Source organism: Meleagris gallopavo, chromosome 1, assembly GCF_000146605.3.
Source record: "Meleagris gallopavo isolate NT-WF06-2002-E0010 breed Aviagen turkey brand Nicholas breeding stock chromosome 1, Turkey_5.1, whole genome shotgun sequence".
Classification (NCBI taxonomy): Eukaryota; Metazoa; Chordata; class Aves; order Galliformes; family Phasianidae; genus Meleagris; species Meleagris gallopavo.
In genome coordinates this window covers 50,430,336-50,444,431 of record NC_015011.2, presented here as the reverse complement: position 1 = coordinate 50,444,431, position 14,096 = coordinate 50,430,336, and the positions used below count along the sequence as shown (strand labels likewise).

The 14,096-nt window shown below is 39.6% G+C and overlaps 1 protein-coding gene across 1 annotated transcript; it reads left to right on the top strand.

Annotated features, from left to right (window-relative positions):
- The first annotated feature begins 78 nt into the window (after positions 1 to 78).
- HMGXB4 (HMG-box containing 4) lies at positions 79 to 14,031 on the top strand. The gene is made up of 11 exons (XM_010711798.3): positions 79 to 2,269; positions 2,856 to 2,962; positions 4,299 to 4,374; positions 5,353 to 6,262; positions 6,524 to 6,530; positions 7,628 to 7,709; positions 8,175 to 8,239; positions 8,521 to 8,626; positions 9,095 to 9,264; positions 10,209 to 10,331; positions 12,211 to 14,031. Exons 1-11 carry the CDS (start codon positions 2,035 to 2,037, stop codon positions 12,253 to 12,255), a joined length of 1,926 nt encoding a protein of 641 aa, XP_010710100.1. The 5' UTR covers positions 79 to 2,034; the 3' UTR covers positions 12,256 to 14,031.
- Positions 14,032 to 14,096: the final 65 nt, after the last annotated feature.

Here is a 14,096-nt window from a genome sequence, read left to right as displayed (position 1 = left end):
CTGAGCCCGCTTTAAACGGAGGCGGCGGGGCCGGGGCTCGTGTCTGGGCCTGGGATGTGGGGCGGCGGCAGGCCTGGACTCGCGTCAGGCTCCAGGAGCGGTGGCGGCAAGTGAGGCTAGGGAGCCGGTCCTACCCGGGAGGACAGAAACGCGTCAGCCCCCCGAGAGTGCACGCAGGGCCTCGGTCCTGCAGCCGTGGGTGTGAGGGAACGGGGTTTGCTCCCAGTGGGGAGAGCGCTGCTCCCAGTGCTTCCTCAGTGCCGAGCAGTGGAACCGAATGGGAGTTGTACAGAACATAGCCTGAACTTGTCTTGCAGTACATGCAGGGTCTAGATCGTGCGTTCCTTTGGGTGTTATCTACCAGCAAATATACCTGACAGGCTGCTTGCCTAAGTTTCAAAAAGAGATTGGAAGCTGTGCCTACAGCTATCATAGTGTTACAGAGGGATCCATAAGGACTGTCAAGTCCAACCCCTGGCTCCACACTGGACCACCCAAAACTCAAACTCTGTGTCTGAGAGTGTTGCCCTCATGTTCTCCAAGTCATCTCTAAATGAATGACTGTCATCAGCTTTATTTTGCTGAGCGGTATTTATCACTGAACATCCCAAGTTGGAAGGGACCCACGAAGATCATTGAGTCCAATTTCTGGCTCCATACTGGACCACCCAAAATCAGACCCTATGTCTGAGGGCACTGTGTGAACACTCCTTGAAATCAGGCAGCTTGAGTTGGTGACCACTGCCCTGAGGAGCCTGTTCTAGGACCTTACCACCCTCGATATTTAGAGTAGGCCCTGAGCACAGCGCTTCAGTACTGTGTGTGCTCCTGCTGAAGTCCATCAGACTACAAGGAGCTGAGCATCAAGAGGTGTTTTCAAGATCTCCTTTAAGATTGTCAGATCTCATAGTGGCAAGATGCTTGTGAAGCTGTTGGGTACATGCATAAATTCTACCTACAAATTGCAGTGTTTACTAGCAACAATGTCTGGTGGTCAGAATGCTGACTGGAAACATCTTGAGTTGAATGGTTTCCCAAAACTTATGTCCTCTTGAATTCTCACAAACTTCAACAGAAACATTTGTGTATCCCTTAGCTTGAATTAGTTGCAACTTTGTTCTTTCACATAAGTAACCACAATCAGATGAATACTTTGTACACTCTCAGCCATTTGTTTATTAAGGCAATGTATACACAGAGATGCAGTGCAAGTTCCCTGATCTCAAAGTAACTTAAATGTGGCTCCATGCCTGTGACAGCTAGAAAGGACAAACTGCATCATCTTTGTGGGTGAGCATTGACACACAAACAGCAATAAAAAATCATTTAAGTGCAATTGGTTTAATTTCTTTTGAGAAGAGGTCATCTTTTCACGTTAAGCCATTTGCTTACCTTACTTTTGAAAAACAAAATCAGTTTCCAAACTGATCAGAACCAAAGTGCAGCTATTGCATAGTGGTGCAGTCCTTCTGTATGCTAGCAGCTGTAGAATAGAATAACTCAGAAGAGACCTGAAATTTGGAAGCTGCCAGGGGGAAGGGTGCTGCAGAAGCCCTAGTAAAAAAGAGCACTTTCCTCTGTTTCCTTTCCCAGGCTGACATTCAGAATGGCTGCAGTGGTAGTGTCAGGAAACTCATCAGCGAGATGTACACCTTCACTACAAAATGTGCAACCCTTAGGCTCAAAAGATTTGAATCAATCCTTATAAAGCAAAATGATTCATGCCTGTTTTTGTCTTTTCCTTTGCTTCATCTGAAATTCAAGAATTCGTTATTTCTCTTTAAGTATCTCACTCTTTGCTAACGTGTTTCTGACAAAACATGTCTTTAATACAAGTTCAGGTACAATTTTGTTTGCGACAAAAATCAAAGAGCTATATTCTCCCCTCTTTCCATTTCTGTGGATAAATTATTTAAGTGACATGAAGATTTTACAAGGAAGAAGTGGTCTTGTTACATTTTTTAAAATAACAAACAACAAAAAATCTCCATCTTAATTAAAAAAATAAAAATAAAAATCAGTCACACTTGAAGGATGAGTGAGGAAGAAGACTTTCCTTTCCCATTGTCTTCCAGAGAATCTTCATTTTGTTCAGGCATTGTTTCCCATTTTACGTCGTGGTTCTTCCTTATGGGAGGGTTATTTTCATTCTCTGTTTCTCAGAACTTTTCCTGTAGATGGGAACAGGGGAAGGAGCCCAGACGTGGCAACATATTCTCAGGCTCCTGCAGGACCACCATGGCTTATGATGACTCCAAGAAGAAAGAAGGTATGACTGCTTCATAATCTCAGACGGAGTAGCCAAGAAAAAAGGGTACCCTCTGCAGCCCTTGCCAGGTCACGGAGTCAGAGAGTGGGAAAGGAAGTTGGTCTCCTATGGAGCATTGAAGGGTATTAACCTTTCAATTTCATCTGGACTAGTTTTTGCAGGATCCCACAACCTTGACTTCCAGATGAAAAGTAATGGGATTAGAGAAACGGGTGGTATTTCATAGAGCAAACACCACAATTGGGAACTCTGCCACTGCAGCCTTTCTCCTCCCAGCCAGGTCAATGAAACGGGAGGCCAGGGGTATGGTTAGTCATGGCAATGTTTTTAAGTTCAGTTATCTTCAGAAAGAAATCTAAAAGGATTAGAAATGAAATTTTGAGAACCTGTGTTATTGTATTAGAGCACTGAACCCTGTCCCGTGTCAGAAAGTACAGAATATTATCTCCTAGTCTCTAGTGCTTGCTGTGTTTTGTGCATCATTCTGTGCCAATGTTCAGTGCTGTCTTATTTTGTATATAGTCCATGTGTCTGTTGTTTCTGGTATCTCATTTTAATTTCTTTTCTTGTTTCACATTCATCTTAGAATTCCTAGAGAGTGACCGAAGTGCTGATGACATCAGAGCACATCGGGAGAAAAAGCGATATTACAAGGATCTCGTCGTGCAAGAGGAGGAGAGGATAGCAGCTCAGGTCAGAAAGCCTGCCGAGAAAACTTTGAAGGTGTACGAAAGTGTAAAAAGCTTGAGACAAGATGAGATGGGTTGCTTAAAAGTCCTCTTGTATAGAAAAATTCCTGTAGAAGAAAGCAAGAGCTGTTAACTGTGTCCTGAATTGTTTGGTAGCTTTGCTGGGTAAATGGAGGGGGTCAGTCCCAGTTAAAACTGATTCTGATTTCTTTGCCTCCGAAAATAGGGCAGTAGTATCTTTTCCTAGACTTGATGTACAGCCCTACAGATACTGAGATAGTCTGAATGACTTTTTACACAAAAAGTAATATTTTTAGAATCTATAGTTGCATAAAAAGGCAGCAAAGTATGAATAAAATGTGAACTCGTGCGCTGTTGCAGACAGCCTGAAATGATAGTTCTCAAGAGGTATAAATTTGCCCTAACTGTTCCCTGGGGCCTTAACTCCAAAATCATGTAGCAACAGCATAAGTTTCTTTAAAACTTTCCTCTTTGAGCTGAAGATTTTGCTGTTAGCTCAAAGGTGATTGTTTTTGTGATTGTTTTAAAATTTTCAATTGTGGAAAAGAAGTTCTAGTTAAAAAATGAAAATCTTCTGCCACATATTTGAAATTCTATAGAGGAACTTCATTTTCAGACCATAAATTGGTCAAGAGATTATAATTGGCTTACATGAGCTACTGAGGTCCATTTTCTGGCCCATCATGTTGATTGTCACCTCTCTGCGCCTTCTTTCACTTCTTTTATCTTCTTCACTATATTAAATATGCGCTGCTCACTTTCATTTTTAAGGCTTGACAGCCTGTGCACACTTAGTTATTTCTCAGCTTGATTAAGAAGTGGATGTCTTTTACCAACTCATCAGCTAATGTCCAAGTGCTCTCTTGGACACTTGAGAAGTCTGTTACTTCTCAAGTGTACTTATTCAAGTATTCCTGTGTATTAATTCTTTCACTGGAGGAGGGATCCCTATAGAGATTTGTATTTCAGTTTCCTTATGGTCCTATTGTACTGCAGTTTCCAAAGAAAGCTTGATGCCTCTTAGTTGTCTGGTATGCTGAAGCCTATTCTAAAACTGCATTTTTTTATTCCCTCATATATCTTGCTTTTTGCCTTTTACTTTAAACCTACATTATGGGTTCTTGGTGACATACTATGTTTTCTTTGCTGATTTAGCACCTATAATAAGAATACTGATTCATACATAGGCTTACTTGGCATTATAGTAGTACTAGTATCTCTTGATACCTTCCGCAAATTATTATCTCTGTCAGCAGTCCATGTGAATCTCATATTATTTCCATTTTGTCAGCTTTTTCTTTTTTTTCTTATTATTCTAGGACAGTGAGCTCTTTTCAGGGACAGAACATCACAAAAAGAAGAGGAAGCATTCCTCCGATGAGTTCTGCTCCAGGGGTAAGACAGCAATCAGACAGGGGAACCAGATAATGAACCTGGAGGAAAGTATGCTGTTAAGCCAATGGCATCAAACACTGTGGTTAGTGCTTTATCAGGGGGAAAAGTACACCAACTGGTCTTAGGCCAAGTAGTCAGACACCTGACTGATTGGGTTTCTGCTGCACCAAAAAGCAGAAGATCAGTAAATGATGTTTTCAGAGTTCAGCTTAACAAGTTGCTGTTGTTGGAGCAGAGATCTTCCATTCGTCTTTTTACTGACAAGTTGTAGTTTTCTAACTCATGCCTTCCTTTTTGGCATTTGCATTCTTCTTTTTCCTATTGCATTACAAGCTGTAGTCTTACTTGCAGATAGTACTAATTAATTTATCTGAATTTATAAAAATAGGATGTGTCAGAATATAATATGATTACTTTCTGGTTCAGTTTGTATACAGAAGCATTATTCTCACAATGAAAAAGCTGCCCAGAAAATGACAATCCTGTTCATAAAAGCTTAACAGGCTTAAGATTTATTTTTGTCCCAATGCAAAAAGAAAGCCAAGTCTTTGGAATATCTTTGCAAGCTGAAATTAGTAAAAAATCTATTTTCAGAATGAAAAAGCTTATGCTTTCACTTCATTGGTCCCTCCAGGGCTAAAAGTAATGTTATAAGCTTGTAATATTTCAGGCTTAGTAAGATATATTTTTATCAAAACGTGCTGGTTTGTGTTAGAATACAAATTTTGATGAAATGCAAGAACTTTCCCGTTCTGTCCTTCTTCATTAGACAGATTGACCAGCTCTGGTGTTACAGCTCCTGAATTGTTTTCTGTGAGGACACACTGAGCTGACTGCAAGTTGCAGAGACCTCCTTCAGCCAAAATGAAAATCACTTAGCTGTAATAAGTATTGCAGGATTCCCACTTCACTTTTGGTTTGTGTAATGCCATCTTTAAGAGAATTGTCTTGATGAGCAGCTCTCTTGACCTTTTTCAGGTCTTTCATCTTTGGATCTACCATCAAAGAAGAAGAAAAAAGCAGTTTCTAGCCCATCCTCCACTGACAAAAACATGGATCTACTCAAGGCTATCGCCACACCTTTGTCCACAAGCTCTAAGTCTTCAAAGAAGACCTCTGAAAAATCATCTTATTCTTCCTCTGGATATTCTGAAAGCAGAAAGGAGCACCACAAGAAGAAGATGAGTGGGAGCAGTGCAGAGCACTCAGTGGACGATGGCAGCTTCCACAAAACGAAAAAAATGAAACCTCTTTACGTGAACACAGAGACACTTACTCTTCGTGAGCCCGACGGCTTGAAGATGAAACTTATCCTTTCACCAAAAGAGAAAAGCAGTGCAACAGATGATGATTCTTTCTCAAAAAAATCCTCAAAGAAATCGTCTCGAGATGAGCAAGGGTCATTCCATCTGGGTCACGAACTGCATAGCTTCCTGAAGTCATCTCGGAAGAAGCACAAACCTCCAGACTCACATCCCCCTTCTGAAACTTTTGGTACTGACACATCTGTTTTTTCAGAAGGCCATGGGAGTGAGTATGAGATTTCAGGTGTGGAGGCACAGCCAGAATCGGGATCCTCTTCTGCTGGGGAATTGGAGGCTGGTGAGCTAGTGATAGATGACTCCTACCGGGAAATCAAGAAGAAAAAGAAGTCAAAAAAAAGTAAGAAAAAAAAAGACAAGGAGAGGCACAGAGAGAAGAGGCACTCTAAGTCTAAAAAGAGTTCAGGGCACTCTTCTTTGGCAGTAACAGAAATAACAGTATCGCCACCTCCTCCTCCCAGCGCTCCCTATGTTCTTCCTTCACCTCATCCTACTGTTTTTCACTCAGATGGACAAAATGAGAAGAGGAGGAAAAAGGAAGAAAAGGAGAAGGAAAGACCTGAGAAGTGGGAAAAAGAGAAGGAAAGAGAAAAGGAGAAGGAAAGAGAAAAGGAGAAGGAAAGAGAAAAAGAGAAGGATAGAGAAAAGGAAAAAGAAAGAGAAAAGGAAAGAGAAAGAGAAAAAGAAAAAGAGAGAGAAAAAGAAAAGGAAAAGGAAAGAGAAAAGGAAAGAGAAAAAGAAAAGGAAAAGGAAAAAGAAAAGGAAAGAGAAAAAGAAAAAGAAAAGGAAAGAGAAAAGGAAAGAGAAAAAGAAAGGGACAGAGAAAGAGAAAAAGTAAGGAAAAACGAGGGGAACTAGAAATTGGGTGTTGGTTACTGTTGAATTACACAATGTTACAAAGACATGTTAAATTGAAGATTAAGCAATTTCAGCATTGACATCACTGCATGTTTGGTGGAAATGTTTCCACTACTCTGTTCCAAGTTTTTAGCAGAAGGAATATTAATTATTGATTCTTTGTTTTGTGACATAGGCAGTCTTTAGCCAATATAGCTCTTTTGAAAATGTTATATTTTATATAGTTGGTACAGGTTATGCCACCACTGCATCATTTGCTAAGGTAGCTGGTTCTAGCTATTACCAGTAGAATTCTGGGCTGTTCTGGCTGTCATGTAGTCCATCATGACAATTCCTGTAGGAAGGAACTGAGCTGTAAGCTCGAATACTGAAGTTATTTATCCATTTATTGAAGTATGTCTAAGATTTCCAGTCAGAATAATTTTCAATGTATATATATAGATAGATAGGGAAAAGAAATTTTTGTACATCCACATAGGCAAATGTTGCTTTGTGTCATCAAATGGGCAGACATAGCTCAAATTTACTCAGCTATTCTGCTTTATGTGTAAAGTTTTCTTTGATCAGAGCTTGACAACTGTTTATGCATCTGTTATCAGTGTACTTGTACAGACAATTTTCCTGAAAATATGAAGTAATTTGTAAGAATCATTTAGAAAGAACAAAACATGAACATTGAAATAGAACAAAAACTGAACTGCTTTGACAGATCCATGTTGGTACTGTGAACAGTATGACAGTTGTGGGGTTTTTCAGTTTTAAATTTTAAAACTGAGATGTGTTTACAGAGTTATTTGTTGCTCCTGGATTTAGAATAGCAAAAGTGTTGGCTTAGGAATGTGATGCATCAATAGTTGTTGCAGAATAAGTCTTCTATTAAAACTGGTTTTGGCCAGTTCCTATTGCTTTCAAAACTGCTAAATTTGGCCACAATATGTAAAACATGGCTATTTTATCTTCCTTATCTAATCACCGTGTCTTTCTTTAAGTCTTTGATAAATGTCAAATTATTAATAAAGTTGAGTATGTCTCTTTATAATTAAAAATCTTTGTTTCCTTTTTCTTCTGTCTAGCCAAAGAAGAAAAACATGTCTGCCTATCAAGTGTTCTGTAAGGAATATCGGACAAATATTGTGTCCGAGCACCCTGGGATAGGTGAGAGAAAAACGTAGCTTCTCTTCTCTTGATTATACATAGGTCTAATTAATTAGCAGGACATACCTTCTCTTTCATACTAACTTCTGATTTTTTGAGGCAGTAAAAAGGGCAGAAATTGATTTTATGATTTGCTTCATTGTATTTTAACCAAGCTGTGAATCTGGATGAAGAAATTACCTACTCTTCCTTTCATTTACTTAAAAAGTTGTTTTCTTTGCGTTATTTTTCTGCATATTCATGTGTGATCTTGTATTCCCTGCGTCATTCACAGTAAGGAAATACACAATGGAAATCATTTTTAGATCCATTAGTGTGGAATGTTCACGTGTAAAAGGGATTGCTTTCTAAATGTATGCATTGGCCAATTTTTCACACTGTTGAAATTCACATAAATTCCCTGTATCCTTACCGTGATTTTATCCTTTAATCTATTTTGAGCATTTCCATTTTTCCTCCTAACAGATTTCGGGGACCTTAGTAAAAAGCTGGCAGAAGTTTGGAAGCAGCTACCTGACAAGGATAAACTGGTAAGTGCATGTGAGATGTTTCTGTGAAATGTTTTTTGTAAACTAGGTGCTTAGGTCAGAACACAGTGGTATTATTGCTCAATACCTTAAAAAAATGTTACCTCTGTCCCCAAACTGTGGGAAAATTGATGATTTTGCCTGTGTGCTCATAAAAGCATCCATTTATTTCTCGTGGCATTGTTTCACCACTTGGCTATGTAATGTTATTCTACCCTGAGGTCTTGGCATCAGGTAAACTAATTATCTAACACGAATCTGTTTTTATACCATGGTAACTGCAGATCTGGAAACAAAAAGCTCAGTATCTGCAACACAAGCAAAATAAAGCAGAGGCCACCACTGTAAAGAGAAAGGCATCATCTTCAGATGGGGCTCCAAAAATAAAAGGTAATTGCCACACTTTATTTGCTCTACTTGTTGGGTTTATTTTGGAGTGGGGAAGGTGGTATCTTTACGTTTAACTCATCATGTCACTCAACAACAGTGTTTCTTCAAGAGCAAGAATGATACCAGCACTATTCAAAAAGTCTAGTTAGTAGAACAGCATTGGTTTTAGCAATTCAGGAATTGAAACGTGAAGCAAGACTCAGGGAAGTTCTAGTGGGAATATCTTGCTGCAATATGAAAAAGGGTTGTTCTTGGTTTGGCATCTCTGCCGAACCTCCGAAACCTATCAAATCACACTCAGCTGAGGTACTTGCTTTGCACGACAGTGAAGGCAGGCTCTGTTTTCCAAAGGTCCACATAACTATTAAGCATCTAATACCTTTGATATTTGATCTTCAGAAAGTAAATAGGCTTCTAGGTAAAAGAATCAAAGTAGATAATACAGAATTTTAATTCCTGTGTTTCCAGCTTCTCTACCAGGAGCCATTTCCCCTCATAAGAAATCTCCCACCAGCACTGTGGTGTTGCCTTCGTCACCAGCCAAAGCCCCTGAGACAGAGCCTATAGATGTAGCTGCACACTTGCAGTTGCTGGGTGAATCTCTGAGCCTCATTGGACACAGACTGCAGGAAACAGAGGTGAGTTTGTCCCCAAGAGTGATGTCACGCCATCATACATAAGACTGGAGGGATTATTTTTGTCTCAAACCTTTAGGGGAAAAAAACAAAAAACCATCAGAGAAGGCCTTTACCAAGATGTTTTAGCATGTCCTGTTGTTTTCTTGTAGTATCATGCTCCCAGTGCTTTGGTTAGCCACTACTATGATTTCAGCTTACATGCTAATGTAGGAGATGTCATATTTTCCAGTGGTTTCCTAATGTTAGATGATAGTAATTGTCTGCATACCTGCACACACACACACACACACACACACACACAGGTCTAGAACTCAGCCCAGCTTGTAAGCAGAGGATATATTTGGCTAAAATAACAAATATCAGTGAATTTTATGGCTAACAAGGTCATCTCACTATGCTTTTTTGTTTTAACAGCAATAAAATAGATGTCACTGCATTTTGTTTCTGGTACAACCTCATCGAGGTTATTCTTCAGCAGAACAAATGGAGTAAAAATCAATCCCTTTACAGAATTGCATGCAAACACATTTCCTTTTTGAAAGTATATTGATAACTAAAGCATTTTTACAGACTTACCATTTCTTTAGGCTTCAATAATAAAACATTATTGCCTTAGTCAATATAGTAGAAGGTACAAAATGGAAAGGAAATTACATGGCATAAACTGTAGAATTAAATTGTACACAAAACTGACAACTTTCTAACATTTTCTGCTGTTCCTACATCAGAATGTTGCCTATTGAATTCTTGATTTTTTTTTCTTTTCTCTGAACTAACAGACTCTCTGTGAAGTGCTTTGCTTAGTTTTGTAGGTGTGTAAATAATGGAAATGGACTAGGGAAGCTCAGTAGTGAAGATTGTGTGAATAAGAATCAATATAGTTGTGAAGGATCCACAATTTCCGCTATTTGTCCCTATCCAATTTTTCTTTTCCTTACTTCCAGGGAATGGTAGCTGTTTCAGGAAGTTTGTCAGTACTTCTGGATTCTATCCTCTGTGCTTTGGGGCCGTTAGCATGTCTGACTACACAACTACCTGAGTTGAATGGCTGCCCTAAGCATGTTTTGGTAAGTTTCTTGTGGTTATTTCCATTCTAGCCCTGTTAATTTCAGTAGAGACCAGCTAAAGTTTTCTGATGAATCAGTCCTGGAATGCAATTAAAATGCAGTGCAATAAGGAAGTTTTATTTGTCAAGCATTTTTAGTGAGGGATATCTCTTGAAATTCTTTGAGGTGTCAGTGTTGCGGGGTATTATACAATGTAGCATTGTTCTTTTTTTTCCACTGGGAACTGACCTAATATTTGTTCCATTGTTTGCAGTGCATATAGGTCCTGTTTTAGTGACTGAATCAATCTATCTAAATCAAATAAAAGCACCTGTACACATAACAATTATTTTTGAAAGTTCTAATTTTCCTTAAAAATATAAAAAGCATCTTTCAGCTGTTCTGTATTATTCATACATCCTGTTTTGAATTGGCAATGTAGAAAATAACGTAATCTCCATTAAGATCCCTAGTGTGACTGAGTAGGGCCTCTCACATGTAGCTGTTTCCTTATCCAAGGAAAGGAAAACAGTTTCTGTTTTAAGGAACTGGGCAGCTACAGGTTCTTTTCCATGTTAAATTACAGTTGCAACTGAGCCCTGATTTAGCAACAGCTTGTGACCTCACTGTAGTACAATGTGGACACAGATGAAGATGGCAGCACTATAAACTGAATCAGAAGTTGCACCTCCAGCAGGAGACATGAATAAGTGATAAAGTAGAGCAAAAATGAAAAATAAGTTTGTAGTCTGCATAAGCTGAGAGACTAAAATAATATCTGGGATCTGGACAAGAGAATAACAAAAATGGGACGTGAATTAGTGTGTTCTGACAGGACAGCCCAATCAGTGATTCATTTCGTGAAACTGTTAACAACAAGAACAAATCTGAGAGCTTAGGCTGTGAGCTCCTACAAACTGGTTGTCTATACAGAAGCTGAGTCAACAGGGTGTTCCCATCATAAGCCATGGAAAAACATCCAATTCTTTTCTCCTTGCTAGCCAAGTTAATTTAGAATGTTACACCCCTTTTCCACGTGACTAATGGCTCATATCTTGGAAACTTGATCAGTTTATTGTTACAAAGGGCAGTGATGCTGCAGATATCTTAAGGCACTGACCTGTCACTTCTGAAAGCTGGTATTCAAACTTGATAAGAAAGAAATTATTCTGATTTTTACAGTCAGATATGTAAAGAGAGTGCTATCTTAAAAGGAGTAAAATTGTCTGTGGTCAATTTTAGTATGCAGTTTATCTTTTCGGTCAGTAGGTGGCATTGTTGAATTTTAGAATCACCCTTGGAACAGATCCTGTTCTCCGTCTTCAGCAATTAAAAGGCAATTAAGGCCTTCAGCTACCTAGCCATAGATCTGAGGTTACTGAAATACTACATGTGAAGAACATACAGATAATGTAGTGATTGGTGTTGTTTTCTGATGTGTAAAAAAAGGGCTCAATCTCAGAATTCTATTAAATTTGCAGGAAAGACTGGAGGGACACTTCTTTTTCTTGTGTTTTTTCACATTATACAACTTTGATCACTTAAGTACTTCACCACATCTTCCATGTGGTTGATGTGATGTAGCCAGTGTGGTTTGTTTCAACTTGAAAGGTAGAGCATAAGGTTCCTTAGGAAGAAGTCACTTGAGGAAAGCCTCAAGCATTTTGTTTCCAAGTGCTTCCAAGTACTAAGGCTACCTTTGTGCTTAGTTCTAAGTTTCCAAATATGTGACAATAAGCCAGTAATAAGGTAGCGGTGGGCTAGTGATGACTTATCACTTTGGTTGTCTCTTGATATGGTGACTTGTAAGACAAATAAATGTGCTTAGTACCCTCATCTGTGTCATTTTGGGGGATTTTGAGTCACTGCTGGACATTAAAATGTTGTGTTTTTTTCCCAGTCAAACACACTAGACAACATCGCTTACATCATGCCTGGACTTTGATGGGAAAGGATCCTGGGATTTACTCAAGTTCTGCATAACTGACCTGTGTACATGTACGTTACACTGGCACTCCCTAGGGGCTCCACGTGTAGTGTTTTTAAAGTTTTATATATGTATATCATATGCATAGGATTGTATTTTATGAAAAGTTGTGAAGCTGAGAGAACCATATTCTCTTGGTGGATAAAATGTGATCCGATATGGAAGTATTTGTAAAAAGAATTCAGAAAGATTTTGAGATATTAGCCTTAAATACAGATCCTTTAATGGGGGAAGCAGCCAGAGAATGTACTTTTGGATGTAAGGAAAAACATGTAACCGTGAGAGTGGTCATTGAAATAGGTAGCCCAGAGAGGTTGCTGAATCTCCATCCTTGAAGATGGAGCCTTCTCTAGCTGAACTTACTTTAAAAGCAGGGGCTCAGATGGTTTGGTTTGACCCTTTATGAGTATTCTGTGAGCCGGCAGAGATGGTAGAATATTTTGGATCAAGGAATGGAACTGAACTCATCACCAGCCCCATTTCTGTTTTTGAGTTTAAAATCTGCTTGAGAGGAAAGCTGAATAGCTGAGCAAGGGTACAGAGAGCTTTACCTCTTGATCGCATCTTCTAAGCCCCTTCTTCAGTCAGTAAGTAGCTCAAACTTGTCAGTGTCAGCTCACCAGTCTGGTAGCTGGCATTTGAAATGAAGATGAAGATAACAATTTAATCTTTTCTTGTGGATGTGCACCCAAGTCATCGCTAGTGTTGACATACCAACAGACTTTCTTGGCTTCAGAGAATGAACTTCCTGCTGATTTTTCCAGGGCGTGGTCAGCCTGCTTTGATGGAGAGCGATAGCAAATGGGAAAAAATTGGATTGCTTCTCCCCATCTTACACTCAGTTTATGAACAGACAACCTTGATTTCTGAGATTGCTGACCGCCCTTCTCTTTCACCAGCAGCGTTGAAAGAGCCACGGTGCTGCTGGGACGGTGGTTGATTGCCACTTAGAAGCAGTTACAGCTTACCAAGGCAGTATGTGTTGACAGGACTGGTCCCTCTTCTTTCCTGCCACATGCTCAGTGTTTGGCTTTCCACTCCTCTAGAAGAGCTGTAGGAAAGCACCTGATTTTCATATAGGCTTTTGTGTGTCTATATGTGTTTACGTGGTGTTCATATCATATGTATTTAGCTTTTACCGATATCTCTAACAGATTTTAATTTATCCTGTACATTACTGTGTACATATTAAAATGTATATACATAATTTAAAAGCAGAAATCCCTCCCTCCGCAAGCAGTGGGATCAGGCTCGCCTCACCGCACTTCCTGCAGGAATCAGCTGTGTGTGCAGCACTACGCTTTGGCAGCACGTGGGGAAAACCGTGAGCATTTACAGAAACGGACTGGCTTGCGAAGCTGATTTTTCCTCCAGCACCTCCAGCCTCACAGCCACGTGCTCTGACTCTCATATCTGTGTCCTTGACCTGAGCCTCAGACCCAGGCAGACACATTTTAATGCAAAGGGACAGAGGGATTCCCTTCAGCTTTGTCTTCTCTACAATGGAAACCTCCTGGAGAACGGCAAACTGCACCCAACCCCGCTGTATTGTATTTGTATTTAAAATTTGTACACTTTGTATAATCTGTATCTTGTGGTATTTGGTACTAGAGGGAAAACTTTGGCAAGACTTAGCAGTTTTTATATTTTTGTTATTTCCTTGCCGTTTGATCCAGACGCCCTTACAACACCAACCTTTTTTGTACTGTCCTTACAATATAGTTTCTTTTTTAACGCTTGGAGTGCTGTCATCCATTTGCGGCGCACGTTACTACCGGCCCCGTCCTTCAGCCCCGCGG

Excerpts from the sequence above, each read along its gene's own strand:
- HMGXB4 (XM_010711798.3), top strand. The coding sequence starts at position 2,035 with ATGAGTGAGGAAGAAGACTTTCCTTTCCCATTGTCTTCCAGAGAATCT. Across the intron at positions 7,710-8,174 it reads GTCCGAGCACCCTGGGATAG|ATTTCGGGGACCTTAGTAAA; the intron begins GTGAGAGAAAAA and ends TCCTCCTAACAG. Across the intron at positions 8,627-9,094 it reads TGGGGCTCCAAAAATAAAAG|CTTCTCTACCAGGAGCCATT; the intron begins GTAATTGCCACA and ends CTGTGTTTCCAG.